At 44.8% G+C, this 27175-nt stretch overlaps 1 protein-coding gene and 1 pseudogene across 5 annotated transcripts in view; one reads left to right on the top strand and one right to left on the bottom strand.

The window, feature by feature from the left end:
* C4H9orf153 (chromosome 4 C9orf153 homolog) overlaps positions 1-25888 on the bottom strand; it is a 48690-nt gene extending 22802 nt beyond the window's left edge. For 4 of the 5 annotated variants that reach the window (XM_074363087.1, XM_074363089.1, XM_045504647.2 and 1 more), the window contains exons 1-5: positions 25217-25888; positions 9161-9252; positions 7649-8132; positions 1586-4493; positions 1212-1436 (exon numbers count right to left, since the gene is read on the bottom strand). In XM_074363087.1, coding sequence (XP_074219188.1) covers positions 4270-4493; positions 7649-8132; positions 9161-9226 — 774 coding nt within the window. In that variant the 5' untranslated portion in view covers positions 9227-9252; positions 25217-25888 and the 3' untranslated portion in view covers positions 1212-1436; positions 1586-4269. Of the gene's footprint in view, positions 1-1211; positions 1437-1585; positions 4494-7648; positions 8133-9160; positions 9253-15986; positions 17930-25216 lie in introns of those variants that run through there. The other variant, XM_074363086.1, reaches the window with a different exon arrangement.
* On the top strand, positions 18166-18979 carry LOC105078860 (ADP/ATP translocase 3-like; annotated as a pseudogene).
* Positions 25889-27175: the final 1287 nt, after the last annotated feature.

Below are 27175 nucleotides of genomic sequence, written 5' to 3'. Positions count from 1 at the left end.
TAAATATTGGTTGCCTCTGGAGGAGCGGGATGGAGTAATGGTTAGGAGAGGGCAAGAGAGGGCTGGCTGGCTGTGTTCTGTGATCTGGGTGGTGGGTCCGTGGGTGTGTTCAGTTTGTTATAATTCATCAAGCTTTGGATTTTCTGTGTATTATACTTCAGAGAAAAGTTTATTGAAAAACAAAACAAATACTGAGAAATCTGCAATGCTATTTAAAAAGAGAAAGAGACATATTCGAAAAGATATTCGAAAAGATACATGCACCCCAATGTTCACAGGAGTGCTATTTACAATAGCTAAGACAGGGAAGCAACCTAAATGTTCACCAATAGATGACTGGACAAAGAAGATGTGGTACCTATATACAGTGGGATACTACTCAGCCATAAAAAAGAATAAAATAATGCCACTTGTAGCAACATGGATGCTCCTGGAGAATGTCATTCTAAATGAAGTAAGCCAGAAAGAGAAAGAAAAATACCATATGAGATCACTTATAAGTGGAATCTAAAACAATGACACAAATGAACTTATTTACAAAACAGAAACAGATTCACAGACATAGAAAACAAACTTGTGGTTACTAGGTGAAGGTGGGGGATAAATTGGGAGTTTGGGATTTGCAGATACTAACTACTATATATAAAATAGATAAATAACAAGGCCCTACTGTTTAGCACAGGGAACTATATTCAATACCTTGTAATAGCCTACAAAGAAAAAGAATATGAAAAGGAATATATATGTATAAAACTGAATCACTATGTTGTCCACCAGAAATTAACACAACATTGCAAGCCAACTATACCTCAATTTAAAAAGAGAGAGAGAGAGAGAAACATGTCTCTGGTCGTCTTTGGAAGTAACTAGAACATCCACTCCTTAATCTGAAAATTGGCGACTCAGATGGAAAGCTTCAGCAATGAACCACCTTTTTTGTACAGACAGTACTTCAGTGTAACTAAATAGCCCTAATTGATGGGGGAAAGTTTTTCTTTACAAATTATTCCCAAATAATAAATGTGGAATTAATGATTGAATTAGAAAATCATCAAAGAGTAAGCTGTAATGAAACGATTAATCTAGGCACAGGTCATTGTATTAGTTACCTATTGCCGTGTAACAGATTACCCCCCAGATGTAGCAGTTTAAAACAGCAAACATTTATTATACCACGGTTTCCACGGGTCAGGAATCCGGGCATGGCTTACCGGGGTGCCCCTGACTCAGGGTCTCCCACGAGGTTGCAGTCAAGGTGTCAGCCGGGTCTGCAGTCATCTCAAGGCTTGGTAAGGGGAGGATCTGCTTCCAAGCTCACTCTTGTGGCTGTTGGCACAGCTCAGATCCCTGCTGGCAGCTGGCCAGAGATGTCAGTTATTTGCCACATGGACCTCTCCATAAAGCATCTCAAGGACGGCAGCTGGCTTCCCTGGGAGCTAACAAGCGAGAACAAGAGAGGGAATCCAAGATAGAATGCAGTTTTTTGGTAACTGAATGTTGAAGTGACATTGTCACCTCTGCTGCATTCTGTTCATAGAAGCAAGTCATAAGTCCATCTGCTCTCAAGGAGAGGGTGTAAACTTACATCAGGGTGTACATATCACGAGGTGGGGATCACTGGGAGCCTGGTAGAGGATGTCGACCGTAATCACTGACGGATGGAAGCCATTATATGAAAAGTTGATGAGGAACTGTAATCAGAGGCACCACCACCTGAATCCATTACTCAATCTTATAATCACTAAAAGAGGGACAACCAGATATTATTCGTGAAGTCAGCTAAAGTATGCAGCATCATCTTGTGAAGTATTCTTTCCAAAAAGAACGGACCCTAAAGCTAATCAAGGCTTTAGGAAACATTCAATTTACAAGAAATAGGGATGGCAGAAGAAAAACTTGAATAACACCATGAGGATATAGATTTAGATTGTGGGACCTTCTACAGGGCAATGGACCTATTTCTTCAGTAAGTCAATTGCATTAAAAAAATGAGGAATTTCTCTACATTAAAAGAAACTTGAGAGGCATAAAAAAAAGGGGGAGTTTGAACATAGACAGTACTGAGGAATTATTGTTCATTTTTTCTTGGTATAATAATGGCATTGTGGCTATGAAAGTAAACATCCATATGTTTTTTTCCAAGAGGCAAGCCAAACCAGATAAGGATAATATCTTAGACATGAGGCCCAAGATTTGCTTCAAAACAATTCAGCAGACACAGCAAATACAAACAAAGACATAGATGAGACAAGTATGATAAAAATCTTAATACTGAATCTAGATGATGGGTATGTGCAGGCTTATGATATAATTTTATTTATTTTTATGAGTGTTTAAAAACTTTCATAATAAAAGCGAGAAGAAAAGATGTCAGGATGAGATGGCTTTCGAGCTGAGTTCTAGCTCGACTGTAAAGAATAAATATTTTTCCTATTGTTTAGATATCTATGGCCTTGTAAAAAGGATGAAAAGTCCCCAATTCATTTTACGAAGGTAGCTAAGTGTTTAAAATGTTTTCTGGAACTGTAACTTCCATGAAGAAAAGTTTACAGTTTTAAGTGTTGTAACTTCCATGAAGAAAAGTTTACAGTTTTAAGTGTAGAGCATTAAGTGAGAAACTCTAATCTACAAAAGAGAGAGGATGGATTACATACAAAGAAATGACAGACTGACAGTGGAACTACAGAGGCGCCCACTATCCTGAACCAGAATATGATTTTAAAAAACAGTGCAAAAAATGGGAACAAGAGAATAATTTCACTTATATACAGGCCAATTTTCTAAGTAAAATACTAGGAAAAAGAATCCAGAAATGTATTTTAATATCTAAACATTCATATACCTACATTATTCATAATTGAATTGTTCACCATTATTCCTTGCACTCCCTCTGAGTTCTTGCTAAAGTACATATTTTACTAGCAGTTTTTTCAGTGAGAGATTGGGGGTAGTAAGCATTTTTAGCTCTTACATGTTTTAAAATGTGTTTATTTTACCCCTGCTCTTTAAAGAGAGTTTGGCTGGTTAGAGAATTTTAGATTGATCGTTGTTTTCCCTCAGCATTTTGAGTATGTGACGCCATCACCCTCTGACATTGATTATTAATGAAAGGTCTGGGCAGAAGGTACTACAGCTCAGCGGTAGAGTACGTGCCTAGCATGTGCAAGGTCCTGGGTTCAATCCCCTGTACCGCCGTAGTTCCACTGTTGATATGTCATTTCTTTGTATACAATCAGTCTTCTCTCATTTGTAGAGATTTTAGTTTCCTTTCTTGCTTAATGCCCTCCAGTTTTGCTACAGTCTTTCTAGGTGTAGATTTATTTTATTTTCTTGCTAGTCAGTGAGATTTTTATTTATTTATTTTTAATGGAGATGCTGGGGATTGAACCCAGGACCTCGTGCATGCTAGGCACACACTCTACCACTGAGCTATACCCCACTCCCTCAGTGAGATTTTTAAATTCAACGTTTCATGTGGTTCATTTCTGGAAAATTATCAGCTGTTTTATTTTCAAACATCATCTCTTTTCCATTCTCCCTCTTTTCTTCTGCAGCTTATCCTGGGTATAATTCAAAGCTTTTCATCCGACCCTCCCTTACCTTTAACTTCTTTCATAATTTCGTCCTTTCTTACTGTGCTATGATCTAGAAGCTTCTCTCTCAGTGCTACCTTCCAACTCACTAATCCTCTCTTTTCAGATATATCTAGTACGCCATCGAGATCATTTATTGACGGTTCTTCTTATTTTCTTTTCAAAGACTATTTTTCATTCCAAGTTTTCCAATTTGTGCTTTTTCCAATCTCGCTCTTGTCTCACGAGTGCTACTTCCTTCCTCATGTCTTTGAGCAGTCAGCATGTTATTTTTAAGTTCTCAGAATGAGCTCTACATCCTCAGGTGCTAATTCTCTCATTTGTTGAATTTACCTACTATTTTTATGATAACGGACTTCTTCATCTGCTTAAAATATTTTTAAGAGCTCTTCTTGCTCAGGAGTTTTCATTCACATGCACCCTTTCTTTTTGTATGATCTAGAATTGCCTCAGCCTTAGTCCAGATGGGTTTCACTGATCCAAACTGGGTCTTACATTAGCAGGTCAATTTGGATCTTTCACTCCATAATAATGGTTTCATAGTGGACCTTACAGGTGTATTTGCATAGATTGTCCCTAAGTTCCATGGTGCCACTGCTTCTTCTCATGTATAAATTCATTGCTCTCAAAATCACGATCTAGATCCGAGATATTTTAATACAACTACATATTCCATTTAAGAAGAACCTTCCTTTTTTGGGTAATCGACCTGAGGATAAATGACCAAAGACTTTTGAACTAGAGGCGGGGAAGCAGCACGAGGCATCTGCTGGCTCTTCACAAATCTCTTCTCACTGTCGTATTTAATTTTTATACGTGAATCTGCAGTATGGCGCTTCCACTTCGCAATCCCCTTGTAGTACCTCCATTCCAGGTCCTTTAGGTCCAGGAATTGTCTTCCTGCAAAGAATCATATTTTCAAAGAATCATGTGGTGGCCTTTTTAACCTTCAGTTACTTAGAGATGCTTCATGGACAGAATAAACCTTTGATGAACCCAAATCTCTTTCTTCCCCTGTGTTTCCTGAAGCTTTGTAAACTAAGAGGGAGCCCACAGCGTTCATCTCATGGAAAGGCATCCTCCACATAGGAACCTGGGTGAGTCTGGCTAACGGGCTGGAGTGGACCCTGCAGGGGCCGCAGCGGGCAGAGGAGAGCAAACGAAGAGACGCAGAGCACTGAGGTCGACAGGGAGCAGGAAAGGACCCTAATGAGTGTTGGAAACAAGGAGGAAGAGTCGTCAGAAGTACACAGATTGTTAGAGTCATTTCTCCTGAGATGCTAGTGTAAGCCCTGCATATAAAAGGGCAGTGGTTCAGCCAGAACTTGGCTGCTTCCCCTACGCTTTCAGGACCTACGTACCAGCTTGGGGATTGAACCCAGGACCTCGTGCATGCTAGGCACGCTAGCAGTTGTAGTTCCTTCAAGGAGCCAATGAACCACAGGAACATCAAGGCGAGATACACTGCACATTCCTCTACTCAGCAACCATCTCCCTTTTCCTTCCCTTCAAGGCTTTTCATGGATTAATAAATTATACACAAAAACAAGGAAAGCGAGGCCTAAGGCAGGGGCTTGAGTAAAACCAGAAGCCAAAGAGCCAAGACGAGTGTGAGGACTATCCGGAGGAAGCCGGGCAGAGCCAACAAGCAGGAGGGCTGGTCCGTCTCTCACCCCGCTCGTGCGGTGATATCTGAGCAGGCTCACCTACGTCCTCCATCTCTGGGAAGGGCTTGGGTTTCCCAGGGTCTGCCTGGTAGAAAGTCTATATATATATATATATATATATATATTCTTTACATGCCTGAAGTAGGAGACTGGGGCCAGGGACTGTTCCTTGAGTTCGCACCTGGCTATGGCATTCCACAGTCTGTCCCTAGGGCTCGGTTGCCAAGTTTCAGGGAGTCTGACCAGATCTTGGCGGGCCGAGCACTGCAAGGACTGGGGATAGAAGGAAGGAAAGGGATATTCGGCAAGAGAAGGCCACAGAGCGGATGACTTCGATCAGTGAAGGGCTTTATGTTGTGATCTGTGGTAGACACTATAGGCTGGCTCCCTCTGTACGGGTAACCATCCTTTTCTGCCTTCCTCTCCTCAGAGGGTGGGAAGCTAGGACCTCCATTCACTGGACTTCCTTGCAATAAGGGATGGCTACTGGACGCAATTCTGGCCAAAGGGATGCGGGGAAAAGTCACCTGAGGAGGAATGTTCTGAGGAAGCTTTGCTTCCCTACTGAAGGAGGACAGAAGTTGCCAATGTGGCCCGTTCTCCTAGCCCCCTTCCTCCCTGGAAGGTGTCTATTGCACTTGGAGGTGAAGGAGGCACTTTCGGCCATGAAGGCAAAAGGCACACAGAAAAAGATGGGGGAACATGGGTTCTCGACAACATCAAAAAGCATTGCTCCAGCCTTTGTCTGCTTCCGGACAGAAAAATAGAAAGGTACCCTCTATCTGATTTTTCTGTTATTTTTGGTCATACACAGTTCTAACCTACATGGGATTTAGCCTGAGCAAGAGCTGCTGCTCACATGACAGGAGAAGAACAGGTTGCCAACCCCTGCTCCTCTCCTCTCCCGGAGCCTGGTGCTAGTAAGGACGTGCTCTCTAATATTCTTTGGTATACCAGGGGTCCTAAAGGTCTCCTGGACTGAGAATACTTTAGGGACCGACTGGCTGATAAAATTATAGTAATCCTAGGCAATATAAGACAGTAAGAGATGTATCGTCATAATCAAACCTAAGGAAGTACTGGATATTCCTCAAACGAAAGCCTACCTGGCTTCACGCATGTTCCTTGAGTAGACAGGACATGACCTCCAAGGTCTCAGGAAATGAGGCCATGGAGGCAGAGGAGAACCTCCAACATGGAGTCTGGGAGGACCCATGAGAGAACTCCAGGGGCTAGGTAGACAGCACGCAATCCACGCGTGAGGAGGAAAGGACAATTTGGCCCCTGGGGGTGGCAGAGTCATAAATGTCCCAGAGCTATCAAAAGTCCAGAGCCTTTAGCACTTTCTCAGTAGGCTTATTGCCAGTTCTCGATTCTCAGCCTTTTCCTCTCTGGTCCCAGACTTTATGTACATACTTTTGCAGATTATCTAGGCCATTCCTACAACGTTCCTGATTTCCACTTCTGCCTGGGCTCCCAAACACACAAAGCGCGACTCTACCAAAGGAATCTGAGACCCGCATTAGGCTCTGTCAAGACAGCAATGTAGGGAATTACAGCAAAGATTCTTCCAGCATCTTGGACTAAATATGATCAGAGTAATCAATCTATTTCTTCAGATTTGTTCCTTCAGATGCCACTTTTAATATAAAAATGGTGGTGTCAAAATATTTGCTGATCCTGAGTCAAGAACCTATTTCAGAGGGTCTCAAATATTTTATACCATGGATTTAATCTATTTTTATGGCTACACAGAATGACAAAATATTACTTCCTTCAACTCATGTAAGGAAAATGGGCTCTTAGGAATAAGACACTCCCTCCTCGTTAAAACTCGCCATCATATGTTTTATAATATTTTTAACTTTCTTTGTATAGCCTTTGGCCTTATATGGGTACCTCTCTATTAAAGAACCAGATCTGAGGAGTTTCCTCCTGTTGTTTGTGGCCTCTGTTGAAAGCCCTGATAGAGATGTAATAATAAGGAAAAAGGTTCGTGAAAAAATATTTTGAAAAAACGTCAACTGCAGTAAAGCCAAGATACTTAAGAAAGACAAAATATTATTCAGTAAATACTTGACTCACTGAATGAAAGAAGAGACAAATAGTGATGGGTGCTTTCGAGTCCAAGTTTAACTGGCTCATTTGATAAACGTTTAACTGCCGTGTCTAAATGGTACACTCGTTCGGGGATGGATCTGAGGTTTGGCCCTCAAATGTTTGATTCCCTGTTCCCTATTTTCCACTGTCACTGTAGGCAGCAAGAGCACCAGCCGTGAACATGGGAACTACAAGGTCCCCCGGGGTCAACGACTCTAGCAACCTAGGTAAACTTGGCAGTAAGATTCCACTCATTTCCTCCCACACGGCCTCGCCTGTTTAGATTACCTGGATCGACTAAGTATTTCGGAACTTTGTCTTCCAAGATGAACTTTCCTGGCAAGTCACTGGGAACGCCCAGTCCGCATGCTAGTTTGGTGCTGTGGGCCTTCTGCCGAACGGTGACCTGTGACATAGCTTTGGAGTGACTGATGAGAATCTCGTAAGGAAAAGTGTGCACGGGAGGAGGGATCCCGTACTGAGAGATCCTCTGCTGGGACCTGGAGAGTCTCTCCAGGGGAGAGAGGGAGCTGGCCAGCAGGCTGCTGTGCAGGAGTTCAGTCATGGACCCTGGCCTTTCTTCTCTTCTAACCACCCTGCACGTGAGAACAGGCTGGGAAGTCTCTCCTCTCTCATCGGTCTCCTCGGTTCCGTTCACGTTCTGGCTGAGCATTCTCTGCGCCTCACTAGGTAAAAGACTGTGAGTTTTCAGGAGATGCAATTTCTTGCTCTCCTTATTAAAATTTTCAACAAATGCATATAATTCTGGCAGCTGCAGGAAAAAAAAAAGTGGGACGTCGTGAGATGGATGAGAATGTAATCAGCTGGCAGACCCACAAATCCTAGAACAAACAGCACAACAGCCATACAAACAGAAGCAACTATCTTTGGCAGATAACTGCCTAACTGAACCAAATCCATCGTGGCAAAGTGGAACGGAGACCAGAGGGTCCAATCTCAGATTCATTCCTCGAAAGGGTATTGTTTTTAACACACCATTGAACACTCATTATGGTAGGAGCCCGTTCGACTTGGATTCTAAAGTCTTTTAAAAAAATTTGTTTTTGGTGAGGGAGGTAATTAAGATTATTTATTTGCTTACTTTTCATGGAGGTACTGGGGATTGAACCCAAGTCGTTAGGATCTTTCCAATTCTAAAATTCTGTGAGTGACCACGGAGAGAGACCACCGTGAGGGTTTGTGACCTCTGTTTGGAGGAAGGTTATATTTCTTTTAAGGAAGAGAGGGAGCCAGCTAATCTAGATATCAAAGTTTCATCCTCATGTCCAAAGGGCTCGAATGTTCAGGAATGTGGTGCAAAAGAAGCTGTAATTGTCCTTATCCACCAGAATCTTTTACCAAAACAAACAGGTTTGTGGAGTATTTGAAAACAGATGTTGGCAGAAAAGACAGTGTTCCCTCAGAGTACCCTTCTCTATATAAAATCCTGGATTGAAGGAATAAAAGCTTATTTCTAGAGCATTCTGCTTTTGAATCCCGTTTATTCCCAAACAGGTTTCTTAGGACCTTAAGTGGAAGCCACTGAGGTCAAAGTGAGAGCCCACATCTGGGCGGCTGAGCCCAGCGCAGGCCCCTTTTCGTCCAGGTCAGTTCTATGGCAGAAGCACATCCATGCTCATCTGCCGGGAAGCGCTGCATTTTGCTGTGACGACAAAGGGTTAAGTCACTGAAGGGAAATTTTTGTGTTCCAGATGGCTCCCTAGCCACGTCACTGCTTATTCAGAAGCCTGAAGCTTTACAACCCTTGAATGTCAAGTGTCCTGTACGGCAGGTACATACCGAGCACACAGCGGGCTCTCCTGGCACACCATCTTTACTTGGGTCCGTGTCTTTACGGAGGAGCATGGTGCTGGGGTTTAATTCTCTGATCTCTAAAAGAGAAAAGTAAGGCAAGACCAAATGAAAGATCAAAACTCAGGTAAAACACAGAGACAGAGGGGGAGCACTTAGGAAGTCTTTTAAGGACTTTTAAGTAAGACACTTTTTAATTTTATACCGCTTACATTTTTCTTTTGTTTTCTCCTTACTCTAGGTCAGTCAAAGTGATTACATTTCAACCAAATAGTTTCTCTGAAACACCTCAAACTCTTAAATGACATGTGTGTTCAGGCATGTAATACTAGTTTGCAGAATCCTATATGGATTATTTAATTTTTTTCTTTTCTTTAAAAAAATTTTTTTGGCAGGTAAGTAATTAGGTTTATTAATATTTATTTATTTACAATATTGTATTAGTTTATTTATTTATTTATCTTTTTGATAGCGGTACCGGGGATTGAATCCAGGACCTGGAATGCTAAGCTCTACCACTGAGCTATATCCTCTTCCTAATTTCTTTTTCTGACATATTTTGATTAACTTTCAGTTCCTCTGAAGAACAACTCACGTACCTTCTTATCCAGGAAATGTATTTTTTACATAAGAGGAAAAGGCTGATAATAGTAACAACAATTAATGTTTTGAAATAATGTGCTTTGGGCCAGATACACCAGTAGGCATTTGACAGATGGGATTTTGTTTAATCCTTTTGTGAGAGATTAAAAATGAGCACAGAATCTTTACCATTGGCCTCATCAGTAAGAGGCAGCTAAGTCTGCTCCACATTTGACGGTGGGCTGGCTTTCAGCTTGGCATCAACTGACAGTAGAAAGTCTAAGTGACATTGTGTGAGCACCAGATCCTCATGTTGAGAAGCTAGGCAGCTTCACACTCATAGAAGCCTGAGCCACCACGTAAAGAGGTCCAGCCACCCTTCTAGAGAAACCACGTGGAGTCAGGAGCCAGCACCAGCCCCTCGACACGTAAATGAGGTCATCTTGGATCAGGAGTCCCGGTCGTGCCTTCAGATGACTTTAGCTGCATGAGCAACTCCAGATTCCAGACAGAGAACCACCACCTAGCTGAGCCAGCCAACTCCAGAGTTATGACACATGATGAATCACAATTGTTTCTAGACACTGTGTTTTGAGTGGATTGGTATGTAGCAATAAACAACAGATAAACCCCGTGGTTCTTCACATTCTTGGTTTAATTTATTCCAGTGACACCTCGATTGTTAGGTAGGGAGAAGTATGCAGGAAAATACCTCCCTGGGCACCACTGGGTCCTGACTGGGCAACTGGGATGAGTGTCAGAGATGGACCCAAGCCACTCATTTGGCATTTAGGATGAAGCAAAAACAATTAGGTTCTTCCTCCTTCCCAAGCAAAGTGGAAAAACCCAGAATGAATATATAGATTTTAATGTACACATATTTGAATATATATTTATTCTGGGATACTGATCTATTTATATGAAGATATCTGTGCATATACACCTAAGATATATTACGGTTATTATTACATATATCTAAACATATTGTCACCACTGAGTCCACTGTATCAATATATAAAACAAAAAACCCCAGTATAACGCAGTGCACCTACCCTCTTTCCTACATCTCGGCGGTGGCTTCACAGAGATGTCTATCCCCAACTAGTTAAGATTTGATTGCGCTTTCCCTTTGATCGTTCCTGCGAAGGAAAATATCTTCTCTAACCTGCTTCATCTAAAACCTCTGGAGTCTTCTGGTCAGTCATTTTTGTCGTCTTCAACAGTACTGGTGTCGCCCACCTCGGGCAGGCTGCCTTCTCCCATTACCACCCGGCAAGAAATTCTCTTGCTGAACTACTGTTGAGGACATCGCCCTCTCATTGAAGGGTCAGGATTCAGGGAGCTAAAATGGAACATGAGCCAAAGATGCTTTTATCCACTTTAATCCTGACTTCACTGGCAAACTTTCACCTTCAGCCCTTTGCCTGAGTCAAGCCAATGCCGAAACCAGGATTAGCCCTTCAGCAATGTCCCATGGAGAGGGTTCCTGGAGAAGTCGTGAAGATACAGCCAACGGCCTGTTACAGATTCACGCCGCTGGAAGGAGCCCTTGCAGGGCACCTCAGCATTTCCATGAATCTTTTGTTATTCCCAGAAATCTCTACAGTCAATTTTTAAAAAAAATTCGTTTTCCTATTTTTTTTCATTATAGGGGTCTACAAGATACTGAATAGTTCCCTGTGCTGTACAGTATAAACTTGTTGTTTATCTATTTTACATAGAGTAGTCAGTCTACAGCCAGTTCTAATTTTACCAAGAGGGAAGGCATCTCACAGGAGCACCCCTTGGGTGGTGACCTCTTTGCGATTTGCCGTCATACCCAACTCCTCTCCGCTCACCTAATGTTAACTCTGTCTCCCATCCAGAGCGGTATGCTTTATCCTCCTCTTAAGTCTTGGAATGTTTCCCCCTCCTCTCTCCCCTTCACTAGGGAAACAACTCTTCTGTCTCCTCCATGTTTCTCTATCATTCTCTTATCTTCAAGCTCCTGTTCCCCAATGGCTCCTTCCTTTCCTCACAGACATGCAAAATCTCTTCCATCTGGGGGAAAAATACAACTTCTTTTGACTCTGATCCTACCACTAACTCTCTCCTTTACCTCTCTGTGCTTGCTATTTTTATATTCTCACGATCTAATCCTCAGTATAATGACATTTTGCTTTCACCCTGACTGATGAACCAAAATTGAATTCTTGAAGACGACAGTGATTTTTTTTAGACAACAGAGCCTGAGGTCTCCCCTAACAATTAGGTGATTGTTCCAGTTTTTCCAGTTCTATGCCTTTTTTTTTACATTTTCCATTGTAGTTTTTTTTTTTTTTACAAGATTTTGAATATAGTTTCCTGTGCTATACAGTAGGACCTTGTTGTTTATCTATTTTATATATAGCAGTTTGTATCTGCAAATTTGAAACTCATAATTTATCTTTCCCCAATCCCCTTCCCCTCTGGTAACCATAAGTTTGTTTTTTTGTGTCTGTGAATTTATTTCTATTTTGCAAATAAGTTCATTTGTATAATATTTTAGATTCCACATTTAAATGATACCATATGATATTTGTCTTTGCCTGATGTACTTCGCTTAGTATGATAATCTCCAGGTCTACCCATGTTGCTGCAAGTGGCATTATTTCATTCTTTTTTATGGCTGAGTAGGGCTCCATTCATCTGACGATGGACATTTAGGTTGCTTCCATGTCCTGGCTATTGTAAACAGTGCTGCTATGAACATTGGGGAGAATGTATCTTTTTGAATTAGAGTTTTCTCCAGATATATGACCAGGAATGGGGTTGCTGGATCATATAACTCTATTTTAAGTTTTTTAAGGAAACTCCATACTGTTCTCCATACTGGCAGAACCAATTTACATTTCCACCAACAGTGTCGGAGGGTTCCTTTTTCTCCACACCCTCTCCTGCATTTCTCATTTGTAGACTTTTTAATGATGGCCATTTTGACTGCTGTGAGGTGATACCTCATTGTAGTTTTGATTTGTATTTCTCTAATAATTAGCACTGTTGAGCATCTTTTCATGTGTCCATTGGACATCTATGCATCTTCTTTGGAGCAATGTCTATTTAGGTCTTCTCATTTTTTGATTGAGTTGCTTGTTTTTTTGTTATTGAGTTGTATGAGCTGCTTGTAGATTTCGGAAACACAAAAAAATCAGAATGGGAAGCATGGCACAATCAGATTCAGTACCTCAGAGAGGAAAACAAGCGTGTGGCATGGGCCAGCAGTGGGGTGGCAGAGTGGCTCTGTTCACCAGCATGAGAGATGAGGACGGTGACCACACGGGAAGGCAGCTCACACCTCCCAGCCAGTGCTGATGTGCTCAGACAGCTCACCAGTTTTGAGAAGATATTAGACGCAAAGGCTAGACTGCTTCCTTCTTCCTTCTCCCTTCCCCTTCTCCTACTCCTTCTCCTTTTCTTTTTTTTTAAATAGAGGTACCGGGGAATAGAACCCAGGACTTTGTGCATGTAAGCATGTGCTCTACCACTGAGCTATACCCCCCACTCTCCCACAATCTGGACTACTTTCTGATGTGTGAATTTTATGGCTGTACACATCGAACTATCCAAAATGATCTTTACTATTGAAATTTTTTGTAGGAAAACGCTACATTATAGTAGAGAGAGTGAAATTCTCAATTCTCCCTTTGGAATAATTGCTTTTTAAAAACCCGAGTTTTCTCAGGAATGCAACTATCCTATTATACTGCTAATGTAATACAAAACTTTTTTATAAAATTAATAAGCTTTTTTTGGGGGGGTGTAGTTTTTGGTTTAAAATTGATTGGAAATTAAAGTGTTCACACATGCCCTCCCCCATCATACACACAATTTCCCCTATTATTAACACCTTGCACCAGCGGGATACGTTCATTATAACTGATGAGCCAATATTGATTCATTATTATTACTTAAAGTACATAATTTACATATTTCACTCTTTGTGTTGACCATATTCTATGGGTGTTGACAAAGGTATAATGACACGTGCCTACAACTGCATGTCATACAGAACAGTTTCAGGGCCCTAAAAATCCCCAGCTTTTAACTTTCTATAAGCCACACTGGGTAAGCTTTCTTAAAAGAAAATTCTGATCAAGATATGCTCTTGTAGAAAACCATCAGTGGCTTCCCTCAGCCAAAACAGTACAAGCTCATTAGCTTAATGCTCAGGACTTCTCATCATCCAGCCATAAGCTGAGACAGGAGGGAAAAGGGCAGGGCACAAAGATTAAAAGAATGACACAGCTGTTGAGGATACAACAAAAATTGGTTGGAACCTACTAAGCCCAAGATGGTGGAAGATTTGATTCAGTAGACCTTGAGCCTCACTGTACGCTCATTGTAATACATTAGCTGCTAAATGACACACCCACAGGTGCCATCACAGTTCCCAGGCTGACCATAAAAGACCAAAAAGTCGGTGATGGCCCAATTCCTGGAAGCCCCCACCCCTCCCCCCAAAACAGTCTGAATAATCCTCCCACTTGTTAGCATATGAAGTTACCCAGCCCATAAAAACTAACCACTCCTGCACCTCAGAGCTGCTCTCCCTTCTGAGACAAAGAACATTCTCTTTATGGAATGTGTATCTCTCTAAAACAACTTGCCTTCACTTTACTATGGCTCGCTCTTGAATTCTTTTCTGTGCAAAGCCAGGGACCCTCACTTGGTGGCCCGTCCCATGGACTCGCCTGAGACTTGGTGCACGACCATCCTCTCACACCTCATTCTCCTGCAACAAAGCTACACCTCACCTGGTCCATCACTGCTTCCCTTTCAGATGGTTTTACTCCTGCCAGTGTGCTTTTTGACATTCGCCACACATGCCCCTCACCTTCCCACTTCCCTGTTTGTAACCAAGCAGGACCCACTGAGGCCTTCCCAGGACAGACCCCTCCCCCATATCCTCTGCTTTAGCTCCTCTCTGAAGTACCTAGATAATGGTAACTGATGCACATTTCCTGAGTTGTTCTACAGATGTGAAAACCCCACCAGAGGGAAGATGTTAAATACTTGATGACCATGAGCCCACTGCCCCCAGGCCTACTGGAGCCTAAGGCTTGATAACGTTAACCTATGTGACACCACCCCATTGCCCCACCATCAACCAATCAGAGAATTGTGCACGAGCTGATCACATACCCTGCCACCCTCCTCCCTCACCTGGCCTTTAAAAGTGCTTTGCTGAAACCCTTTGGGGGAGTTCCAGGCTGTAGAGCATGAGCTGCCCATTCTCCTCGTATTGGTGCCTTTACAATAAACGCTGCACTTTCCTTCACCACAACCCGGTATCAGTAGATTGGCTTTGCTGTGCGTGGACCCAAGTTTGGTTTGGTAACACGTTTACGCTGTTCTCTCCACACGAGACCCCCAGCCTTCTCCTCACAGTTGGAGTCTCTTGTCAAAGCCCATGTCAGGAGCTGTTCCTCTGACATTCTGTTCCCTCGTGGGAGTCATCTCCTGCTTCTTGGCACCTCCTTGACACTGTCCCTGTGTCTCTTCAATGGTGTTTACAGGCAAGCCTCACCTTATTGCATTTCATAGATAATGTGTTTTTTTTTTTTTTTTTTTACAAATGGAAGGTTTGGGGCAACTTTGCGTTACCAGATGATGGTTAGCATTTTTTTAGCAATAAAACATTTTAAAATTGAGGTATGTACTTTTTTTTTTAAAAGACATAATGTTTTTGCACCCTTAATAGGCTACAGGATAATATAAACATAAATTTTATATGCCCTGGAAAACTAAAAAGTTTGTGTGACTTGCTTTATTGCAACCTTTGCCTTGGTGGTGGTGGTCTGGAACCAAACCCGCAACATCGAGGTCGGCCTCTTATTATTTTCCACTTTGTTTAGTTGTACTTGTCTTACTTCCCCAGCTGAGCACAGAGAATGAGAGAGGACGCTCTGGAGTGGAGGCCTTGCCTGCTGGCCTCTGACCTCGGTATTGGGTATACACGAAAAGCGAGCCTGGAGCAAATCAACAGGAAAGATCTCTGCGTGGCAACAGCGGCGATTCTTAGAGCAATCTCCAAATGAACGATCCCCGTCGTCCCCGAGGCCATTAGGAAGACCACGGTGATGAGCATCTTGTGATGCTGACAGTTCAGTCTGCGGTGTCACAAGGTCGGGAAAGGGGCAGTGGGGCAGTGTGCGTGCTGCAGGAAAGGGAATGGAGGGTGCCAGTATTTTCAGAGATGGGGAAGAATCAGTACCTGGCGGAGGCTCCGGGGGAGATCTCTGCTAGCTTCTGGTCCCTTTGGTGGAGGCAGCAGCCCTTGGCTGATAGGCTGGAACCCTAAAAGGAAGGAGCCAGGCTCCCCAAGCTGGAAAGGAGGGGGACAGATTTCCTTGCTGCTTCACGTAAGTAAGTCCAACCGTGCCCTCATCTCTGTACCTACAACAGCTTCTGCTCTACATCCTGTGATACCAAAGAAAAGCCATGCAGCTGTAGTGGGGCTTATTTCCCACCTCTTCTCCAAGGAACTGGCAAATGTACTGAACGGGATTCTAGGTCAGTCTGGAAGGCCCGTTCAGGGGTCACCAGCCTCAGCCTGTGTACCTGTGGGCGCTCTGGCTCCTGAAATGTAAGGCAGCGCATAGGAAGGAAAGAAGGAAGAATAGGTGCTAGGTGGGGAGCAGCAGTGGAAGGAGAGGGTGGGGTGGATCAGAAGCAGTAAAGTCCATCCAAGGGAACTACCAGGGAGAACTGCCTGTGCTTGCTGTTCTGAGCACTGCAGACAGTCCCCAGGGAACTGGACCTGCTCAGGACCTTCACTGGTTGATGGATGGTGGCCTTGAGGGCTGACAGGCCTGCTGGGACAGGGGAGGGAGGTAATACCTGGTGGCTTTCAGTGGAAGCCAGTGTGACTGGTTCATTTATTTCCACCATTCAGTTTTGGCTCAAGAGACTGAGTTTGTCCCCGTGGGCTGGTTCTGGAAGAGGGGAAAGGAAGCTGTGTACCATTTTTTGATCTTCTCGTTCAGATTCTCATCTCTACTAAGGCTAACTCTCAAGGCTGGACGCCAGGAGAGGGAGGAGGAAGGACGCGGGGTGTGGCGAGAGCAGAGCAAAGCCAGGGCCAGGAGTCAGTGGGCTCGTGGCAGGGCAGGCAGGATGCGCAGAGATGGAGGGCGAGGCCCCAGGGGGTGGGGAGGATGAGTCCTGACCTCGGAGGCCAGCTTCCCATGACCTCCTGGAAGGAGGTGAAAGTCTCCCGGCAGGATTCACAGAAGTGGACGCAGCCACCATCTGTCCCTCAGCCCTGCTCTTTCCCGTCTCTCTCACCTCCCACTTCACCCCACCCTCCCTGTGAAGCCCAGACTGACTTAATTCCCAGTGTTCTGTGCCTCATGGGCTTATCCAGTACTGCACTCACCACTTGTTTTACAATTATCCTTTTACGTGGCCGTCTTTCGTGAATTTGGGCGCCTGGGGGCAGGGCCAGGGTCTCATCGTCCTGCAGTCCCAAGGCTAGCCCGGCACCTGGCACGTGCCAGCGCCTGGGGAGTGCTGAGTAGATGAGCAACTGTCCATTGTGACATATGGACATCCTCAAGGTCACACAAACAGCTGTGCGACACGGAAGGTCAGGCGATTATCCTCCTGCATGAGGGTGGAGGATGGAGGGTGGAAAGACACTTTTTAAAAAAGTGAATATTAAATAGCTGATTGTGAATATAATTTCTGATCAGTCAACTTTTTCCTTCTTGTGGGAAAGTGCAAAGGAGATATCGAGGCAGTTAAGTAGATAGGAGACAGACCCATGCTCCCTACCTCTGCCAAAAAGACTGAGTTGGTCAAGCTAACTCTCTATGTGAACCAAGAAGCAGTGCCTTGGACTCCGTCCCCACCCTTAAATGACTCCCTGCTTGAAGACTCTTGCAGAAATCATTAAAAACTTGGCCAAACGACCACTTCCCCAGATGGAGTCTATTGGTGTACTACTTAGTGCCCTACAGAGCCACAGAACCAGCAGGAGACACACACACACAGAGTCAGCCCTCAGGATCCTTGGACTATCATCCACAGATTCAACCAAAATCAATAATAAAAAATACTGGAATCAAAAATACTGGGGAAAAAATTGCAGAAAGTTTAAAAAAGTAAAACTTAAGTCTGCTTTGTGCCAACAACTATTTACATAGCACTTACATTGTATTTACGACTATCCAGGGGTGTTGTAAAGTATATGGGAGGGTTGGTACCTTGGCGGCTGCGTACTGGCCGCCCTGGCCTTTCGGTCCTGGTGGCTTGCCACCATGACGTACAAGGCCACCTCCTTTGCCAAAGACTTCCTGGCCAGAGGGAGCACCCCTGCCATCTCCAAGACGGCCTTGGCCCTGATCGAGCAGGTCAAGCTGCTGCTGCAGGTGTAGCCCGCCAGCAAGCAGATGACGGCCGACAGGCAGGACAAGGGAATCGTGGACTGCACTGTGCACATCCCCAAGGAGCAGGGTGTGCTGTCCTTCTGGGTGCGCAGCCTGGCCACAGTCATCCACCACTTCCCTATGCAAGCCCTCAATTTCGCCTTCAAGACCTTCCTGTGGGGCGTGGACAAACACACGCAGCTCTGGATGTATTTCATGTGCAACCTGGCCTTCGGTGGTTGAAGGAGGGAGAGCCTCCTCCCTCTGCTTCGTCTACCCGCTGGATTTTGCCAGAATCCACCTAGTAGCCAATATAGGGAAATCCAGCATGGAGCAGGGTTTCAAAGGCCTGGGAGACTTGAGATGTCTTGATGTCTGACGTCAGACTTGATGTCTGACGGCATCTGAGGCCTGTACCAAGACTTTTGGTGTCTCTGTGCAGGGCATCGTCATCTAGCTGGCCGCCTACTTCGGCGTGTAGGACACCGCCAAAGGTGTGCTCCCCAACCCCAAGAACACCCACATCGTGGTGAGCTGGGTGATTGCCCAGGTTGTGACAGCCGTGGCCGGCGTGGTCTTCTATCCGTTCAACACTGTGGGGTGGCCGATGGTGATGCAGTCGGGGCACGAAGGAGCTGACATCATGTACAGGGGCACGCTGGGCTGCTGGTGGAAGATCTTCAGAAACGAAGGGGGCAAAGCCTTCTTCAAGGGCATCTGGTCCAATGTCCTCTGTGGCAAGGGCAGCGCCTTCGTGCTGATCCTGTACGACAAACTGAAGGTCATCTGGATGCCGCCTCACCAGCACAGGACCAACAGAACCAGGTGGAGTACTTAACTACGAGAGTCCATGGACCTCTGGGAAATTCCAGCGTCCTTGTGGAGGGCTCACTGTGATCATGAGCGTTGGCACCCTGGGTCCATGCAATGCGGGTGGGTGGAGGGGAGTCACGGTGTCTTTGCAGGTCCTCATGTGAGGCAGCTCCTGTGATTCAGTCTGAGTCCAAAGGCCTGAGAGCTAGAGGAGCAGACGGTGAAACAGAGCAGGACCCTGTGCGGCTCTTCCTGGTACCAGTGATTTCCATGCCCCACCATTTCTTGTTTGTAGGGAAGTCACTTCATTCAGCCTCCTTGACCTTCCCTGAGTTCCAAAGGGCAGCAACCATTGTGACTATCCGTCTCCAGAAAATTTTCCATCTTCCCAAACCGAAACTGTTCCCATTAAATAATAGCTCCCCATTCTTCCCTCCCCCAGCCCCTGGCAACACCATTCTACCCTCTGCCCCAATGAGTCTGGCTCCTTTTTGTACCTCGTATTAGTGAATCACACAGTATTTGTCCTTGGGTTGTGATGGTGTATGTCACTTGGCACGATGTCTTCAAGGTTCATCCATGCTGCAGCATGAGTCAGAATTTCCTTCCTTTTGAAGGCTGAATAATAATATTCCATTGTATGGATACAACATGGATATGAAAGCTGCATTTTGTTTATCCATTGATCCATCACTGTATACTCTAGGTTTCCTCCATCTCTTGGCCATTGTGAATAATGCTCCTAATGCTGTTGAACACACAAGTTCATGTGCCCAATGCACAGTAAGGCCAAACAAACCGAAATGCTGGAGTCTGCAGCAGAGAGAGGTTTACTGCAGGGCCAAGCAGGGAGAACAGGTGGCTTGTGCTCAAAACCCCGGATCCCTGATGGTTTTCGGGGATAAGTCTTTACAGGCAAAGTTTGGGGTGAGGGCTGCAGGGTGTGTGACTTTCTTCTGATTGGTTGATGGGGAGGTGACAGGGCGGTGTCCCAGAAATCCTGTGCTCAGCCTGGTGTTGCCATCCCTCACCTGGGTGGGCACCTCAGTTCCTGCAGAAGAACTCAACGATATTGTTATGGACACTCCTCAAGGAGTGAACTAACTTATTGCCGCACTATTGCTTCTTGACTGTTCCTCCCTTTTTTTTCCTGCATTCCCTCCCTTCTCTGATTAGTAACTGTTCTAAATCTGCCCTTCGGAACTCAGGGAAGGTCTAGGAGGCTGAAGCCTTTTTCCTACAAACAAGAAATGAGGGATACGGAAAGGCTTTTATACCTAGGAGGGCCCCCACAGGGTCCTGCTTGGTTTAAATTCCCCCTTTTCTTTGAGCCTCCTCAATCTTGAAGGAAACAGGTGTTGGACAAAAAGAAGGAAATAAGGTTTTGGACAGAGAGGTTAATCATAAACTCGGCAGAAGAACTCAGTTCTAGGGGAACTCAGTTTCACTAAGAATATGGGTATACAAGAAAGTTAATAATTTTAAACAAGAATAAATACAGCAAACCTTAGACATATTTTGATACTGGCATAATCTTGGGGTGGCCTTATAATTTATCAGCCGAACGTGGGCATTTCTGAGAGTGAGCGGGGCCACTGTTAACAACCGTGCTGGGATATGAGGCATATACTGGGACTGTCAGGGCAAACGAGGCTACGGGCTCACCTTCATCCGTGCAGATATAAGCAAAGAGGTTAGGGGGGCCCTGGAGAAAGAGAGCCAGGAATGGCTTTCTTGACATAAGAGAAGCCATTTTGTGATCTAAGCCTGGCTACAATGCTTGCCCTTGAACAAGTTTCAGTAACTAATGATCCCAAAAGAACAAAGGAATTCACGAACAAAGAAAAGGCAGTCAAACAGCAGTGCAGTGAGAAAGCAGAGTGCTGGTCCCTCCTCAAGGGATGTACATAATACACCTTTGAGTTCTGCCGGAGCCAGGTGGAGGAAGGAATGGTTGTGTTGACCCTTCCGACTTCAATCAACTAAACCTGGACTCTGTCAATCTTTGTCCCAGTTCTATGCTGAATTCTCCTCTGCTCAAGCCCCTTCATGAATATGCAGGTACCCTTAGCTTAAAACTTCCCCAATTGCGCTATTCAGGGAGACACTGCTTTGGAAAAGACCCCCCGTGTTCTCTTTACTTGCTGCAAGTAATAATAAATCCTTCCTTCTCCCCATCCATGGCTTGGTTGTGTCTTTGACCTGACAGGTACCAAGAGGCAAGCCCACTTTTCGGGTAACAGGGGTGCAGGGGCAGTGTTTTGGTGGTGTTAGTAACAACTGAATGACGGCAGACGGGGTGCAGGGAGACAGGCGTGGTCTCTACTCAGGTGGACCTTACACGCTTGTTTGTTGATTCTTCTACAATACAGACTTGATAATGTTTGCTGTCTTCCTCTAAGAAGAGGAAAAATATCTGAATTTCTGCAGTATTTCTGAGTTTAAGATACAGAGAAGTTGGCTATGTTGAGTACAACATAAAACAATCTGGGTTTTCTCCTCTGTAAATTGGCTTCACGTTAAGTTGCTTTAAGTAAATGCTATCTTTCTCTATTCTGAAAAGCTAATCTTTGAACTTGACATTTCAAAGACTTACAGACTCTCAAGCTGGCAGGCAGGGAGGGCTCTATCTCATCCCAGGCTTCTCGCATCATGCATAAACCTCTTCTGAATCCTGGAGCAGCCCACCCAGCCCCACGTGAGTCCCTGGCGGCCCCCACGGCTGTTACAGCCTTCTCTGTCTGTTTTCTAGAGGACAAACACCAGGTTTTACTCATTTTGACTCACTTTACTCACAACACATTTTACTTACTTTGAATAAATGGTATGTGTAAGATGCAGGGCCATATACATTTTGTCAATCCTGTTAACTCCCAGGGCCTCAAAAAGTCCTAGCACAGTGCAGGCACAGAGTAAGTTTCTGTCAACTGATAGAATGAACGAATAAATGGACTGAATACTGGAAAATAAGGAACAAGAAATGATCTGCTGCAGCACGAAGTCAGTCTACTTGACTTAACTTCCTCACAGGAGTGAGGGAAGTCCTACATGTTTATCTTTAACTTACTTCCTTGTACTTGATAAGGTTTCTGCCCCAGAGTCCTCATGGAGAATTTCAACTAGGTCAGTGGATTGTATAGTCCTTTGATGCTTTTCTTCAAATGCCCCTAACTGTTCACAAATAACCATCAATAGGACGCACCATCAAAGGGCAATTTCACAGCTGAATAATTAAGACTTTTTATCAGTGTGGCTTAAAAAGCAACACTAATAACTGGTCAGTATATTGAGGCCACGTCTAATGCTGACAAGATTAAAAAATACCACCAGAGGGACAAACTGGTTCCACTTATATGAGGTATCAAGAGTAGCCAAGTCTATGGAGAGGAAGGATGAGAAGCTACTGTTTCATGGGTGCACAGTTCTAGCTGGGGTTAACGACAAAGCTTCAGCGATGGACAGTTGTGGTAGCTGCACAACAATGTGAATGTACTTAATGTCACTGCATTTTACACTTAAAAATGGTTAAAATGGTCAATTTTATGCTATGCACGTTTTACCACAAAACATCTCTTGAGAAAGGCAAGGTCCCATGCCACCTTATGTGGTCATTCTAAGAAGGGCCACAGAAGACTTTTCCCTTCTTTAGCCTTCCTGAGATGTCATACCTGGTCTTTCTATTTAAGAAAGCTCTGGGTCAAGTGTATTAGGACAAAAACTAGTGGACCCTGTGGGTCTCCTTGTTCTGCTGGTTAGGCAGTGGTGGCCGAGCTGGGGATCCCAGCTACCAAAAAGCTACTAAGAAAAATGGGCCTGGGGTCCCCAAGATCCTTTTAGTATTTTAGAACAATACCTTAGGGAAATCACAGTCAGCACTTGGAGTCAAAGCTGCCAGGTAAACAGTCTTGGCCTTTAAATTCTGTCCACTCAGGGTGGGAACGTGGGTGCCTCATGCTGATCAGAAATCCTGAGCACCATGTGGGTGTCCAGTGAAAATTACTACTCCTACCAAATTCCTCCAGAGATGAAGAACTTGCCACTCAAAGGTGGTCAGCAGAGCCAAAGTATGGGTTTTACTTGGGTTTTGGCTGGATGTGCAGAACCCGAGACCCTTGGAATCAGGTCTGCATTTTAACAAGATCCCCACGTGACTTATTTATACGCTAAAGCCTGAGAAGAACTGCTTCAAGACACAGATTCCAAGGGGAAAAAAAGGTACTTTATAGTGAACAGTCTGGGAATCACTTGTTCATGGAAGTAGAATCATGAAGCAACCCAGTAAGCTACCAAAAAAAAAAAAAACGGTTTTAAGTTGGGGGACTATTGCTGGACAGAGCCCTTGCCTTGGAGAAGACTGAACTCCACGCCACTGACGAGAATCATAATCTTTACCAAAGATTTTGTGGGAGGGAGAGAGGAAGCTGACATCACACATCCCACGGTGACTTAACCCCAGTACGGCTCTGCATCTCAAAAGAGGTTGAGGGTAGGGTGGACCTCCAGCCCCGCTCTCCCTCTGAAGTCTGGTGTGGCACACCCGGGCCCAGGGGGTTCAGCTTGCGTAAGGCAGATTGCTCTCTACACAGGAATTCCCTTAACAGGATACAATTTTCTCTGTTTAGTTGTATTTTTAGTTCTTTACAGACAAGCTGCTGTGGTCATTTGAAGGAAATACAGATTTCTCCCAGATTTTAGTATGGGATTTTGCCTAACTGGGTGGAAGCTCTCACTTCCACAAACTGTTGCTCTGACTGATAATCCACAGGTCACAGAACCACAGTGCGCTGAGCGCCTACTCTCGGCTGGATGCTGTTTACGTGCAGGTAGCTCCCTGACTTTCCCCAGTTCTGAGACAGTTCTAGAGAAGGGGGAAACTGGCCCAGAGAAGTCACATAGCCTGTGCCAGGTCACAAGGCCACAAGATGACAGAGCCCGTGATCAATCCAGGTGTATCTCACCCTCAGCCTATACCTCCCCTGCTCACCAGCCTCCCACGAACTAACTGAACGTCAGCATCGCATCTGTGTTCACTCCACACTGAAGCTGTCTCTCTGGCCTGGGGCCTGTCTGCTCTGAGACACAAATGGGACCCTGATGGCTAGAAACCTTTGCAGGCTGCGAGGGTCCTTACAGCTGCTGGGTGGCATGGGAATCACCAGGAAACTTAACATCACAGGCTTTTGCATTTCCTGATCTCTCAGCCATCAAAACGAGACAAGAAAGGCTGTTTTCTTTTTCTTTTTAAAGGTATTTCCTACATAATGAAACCTAGGAAGTACTGGAATCCAAGGGACATCTGATCTTGTAGGAATTTCTTCAACCCCATTCCACCCTTTTTTCTTTGAGAAAAAAAACGTTGTTGTGGGTCCAGAGACAGAGGGCAGAGAGACGCTCTGTAGCTGTGCAGCACAGCGGCCCCCCACCCCCTCATCTCCCGAAATTCTTCAAGGGGTATTTGAGCCACAGTGGCCGAGCCACCCAATCAGCATGTTGCTATGAAGAGTAGAGTGGGCTTGCAAAGGTGGTCTAACTGCGATCAGCCATCAGCTCTGCCTCTGCGTGACGCTCCCTTGACAGCAGGTGATGGCCTGCAAGCCCCACAGGGGCACCATGGAGTGACCTCACAGGATGCCCAGGGTTTGGAGCAGAGCTTCGATGGATACGATGCAGCGCAGACAAAACATGCTATGGCTGTAGGAGAGTCGTCTTGGCAAAAATAATTACCACGTGCCTTGGTATTAAATGAGTATCAAAGAAAATGACAGTGTTCCTGTCTTCAAGAACCTCAGTATTAAGCAGGAATCAAACCAAAACCCAAACACCAGTCCAAGCGCTGCTAGTGGGATTAGCCAGGAGCCATAAAATAACGGTCCTGGTGAGGCTGGGGTGTTAACGGAGTCCCACTGATTTCATCTAAGCCTTCCTCACACCTGTCCCTCCCACAGGTCCTATTTGGGGTTTTGCAGGAACTTCCTCCTGTCCAACCTCCTCATTCAGCCTCTCACGCTCCCCGGGCAGCCAGGGTGACACTTTTAAATGCAGTTGCTTTGATGACCCGCCCCTTGTGAGAACCTTCAGAGGCTCCCAACACCTACAGAACCCAGAGAAAGCCCCCGTCCCAGGCCTGCCCTGCCTCCCAGCCGTCTCCTGCCCCTCCTGTGTCTCAGTCTCCTGAGTGCTGGGCTCCCAGCACGTCTGCAGTTCTCTTCCCTAAATCTACGTCTTTTAAGACTCAGTTCATGGGTCATAACCTCTAAGATACCTTTTTAGAAGTGCACCCCTGGTCTTGGTTCTTAACATGACACGCAGTGCGGCCTAAGGGCGAGGTGCACGGGGCTGGAGCCAGGTGGCCCCGGTCGTCATCCTGGCTTGACCACGGACCACGCTGCCTTAGGTCCCCTATTTTATCCACGCCACTCTTCAGCTTGTCATCTACGAGACAGAAAATAATCAGACCTACTTCACTGGGTTGCTGTGAAGATGAGGTTAATCAGAACAGTTCCTGGCATGTAGCAAGCATGGGATAAATGTTATTAGCAACACTTACTCTATTCTTTTCATGGGTGTCTGTTTCATGTATCAGCTCTTAAGATCTTTGAGATCAGAGGCTGTCTCTGGTTACCTGCGAAGCCTCAGGGATGGCGGAGAGCAGGTGCTCACAAATGTGTCTGAAGGCAACTATTAAGAACCTTTCTGCAGGAGATAAACATAAAGCTCTGAGGACAGAGCTGGAAAAAAGCATTCCTGGTGGGGACAACAACATGCGAGAAAGGAAGGAAGAAATGTGCGTGGGAGGCTGTAGGAAGGAGCATGGATGATCCTCATGGTGAAGGAGGGAGAAAGACAGGGCAGAAGTAGAAAAGAAATGATGAGGACTCTGGAGCCCAGAGTAACTGAAATGATTCTGTCAATGGGCCGCATGGGGAACCCAGCAACTGAAAGACTGGATGTGACAGAATCGGTTGGGGAAATTTCTCAGCAGCAAGGAGACTGGTTAGAAAAATATGAGATTGTTTGTTAGTAGCTATAATGGCTACTATTCCCAAGCCATCCTCTCTTAAAAGAAAAGGCAATTTTATGATCACAAAGAGACATTTTTCTTTTTATTGGCAACTCAATCTCTACATATATACAGTATTGCACAAATTTTAAGTGGGTTGACAATTAAATTAACAATACAAACTCATGAGCACTTACATAAAGCTACTGCTCTAGGTTTTGGTGCATTTTGTGCCAGGTACTTTAGTAAATATGACAAACATGAAGGAACTCAGCTACTTCAATTCATAAGAATTGGCTTTCAAAACAACATAGGTCATTTCATGGAACACTCAACATGTCAAACCCAGGAAAATCAGTAACTAAATGACAAAAGAAACACTGCTAAGGAAAAGTTGGTGATAAAAATGTTAGGTTAAAACACTAGGCTTAAAAATTATAGCAACTGGACTTTGGATCCAGAAAGCGTATGCATATTGGGAATCCTAAGAAAAGATGCCCACACTCACTTCACAATGACTAGTACGTGCTGAAATTCTGGGTTGCTACAATGTTGTCTTCCCTGCTAGTACAAACCACTGTTCCATGGTCCTGGTGAAACAAGATGGCAATCTGCATAAATGGGTTTTAACATAAGATTTTTCTCACTGAAAATAAAACTAAATATGGTCTCCAAATGACAAAGCAATCTTATCAAAATGTTGACTAGATAAAGAAGCCAGATCACCCATTTACCTACACCGACCGCCTCAGAGCACAGAGCTGGTGTGTCACCTACAAGAGGGGCAGCTGTGGGTGGTCCTGGCTCTGCCCCTACTAGCCGGAGCCTGCAGTGTGAGGGGGACAAAAGCCCTTCAGCTTCCCTGGGGTTTTGCTTCCCCTGGTACGTAACTGAGGGGGTGGGCTTTTAAGAGACCTTCTTACTAAAAGGATCTAAGTCAGTTTGAGATCCCAACTCTGAGCAGACACCTGGGGTACCAAAAGACATAGATTTAAAAACAGGTGGGTGAAGTACTTCTTACCTTTTGATCCCATCACTCAGAACTATTCTGCACTACAGTTCCAGGAAATCTTTCTCCAATACTTTAATGACTGGGGATGCTACAGGGTAAGCAAACGAGGCACGTGACAGTGAAATTTTGGATAAAAATGTAGAAACGCTGTACCAGAAAAGCAATGCACCACCACAACAGCAGTAAAGACTCCCTGCCTCTGAATCTTA

This window comes from Camelus bactrianus, chromosome 4, assembly GCF_048773025.1.
Source record: "Camelus bactrianus isolate YW-2024 breed Bactrian camel chromosome 4, ASM4877302v1, whole genome shotgun sequence".
Classification (NCBI taxonomy): Eukaryota; Metazoa; Chordata; class Mammalia; order Artiodactyla; family Camelidae; genus Camelus; species Camelus bactrianus.
Note: the sequence above shows the minus strand (reverse complement) of the source record. Positions and strands in the feature narration are given on the sequence as shown.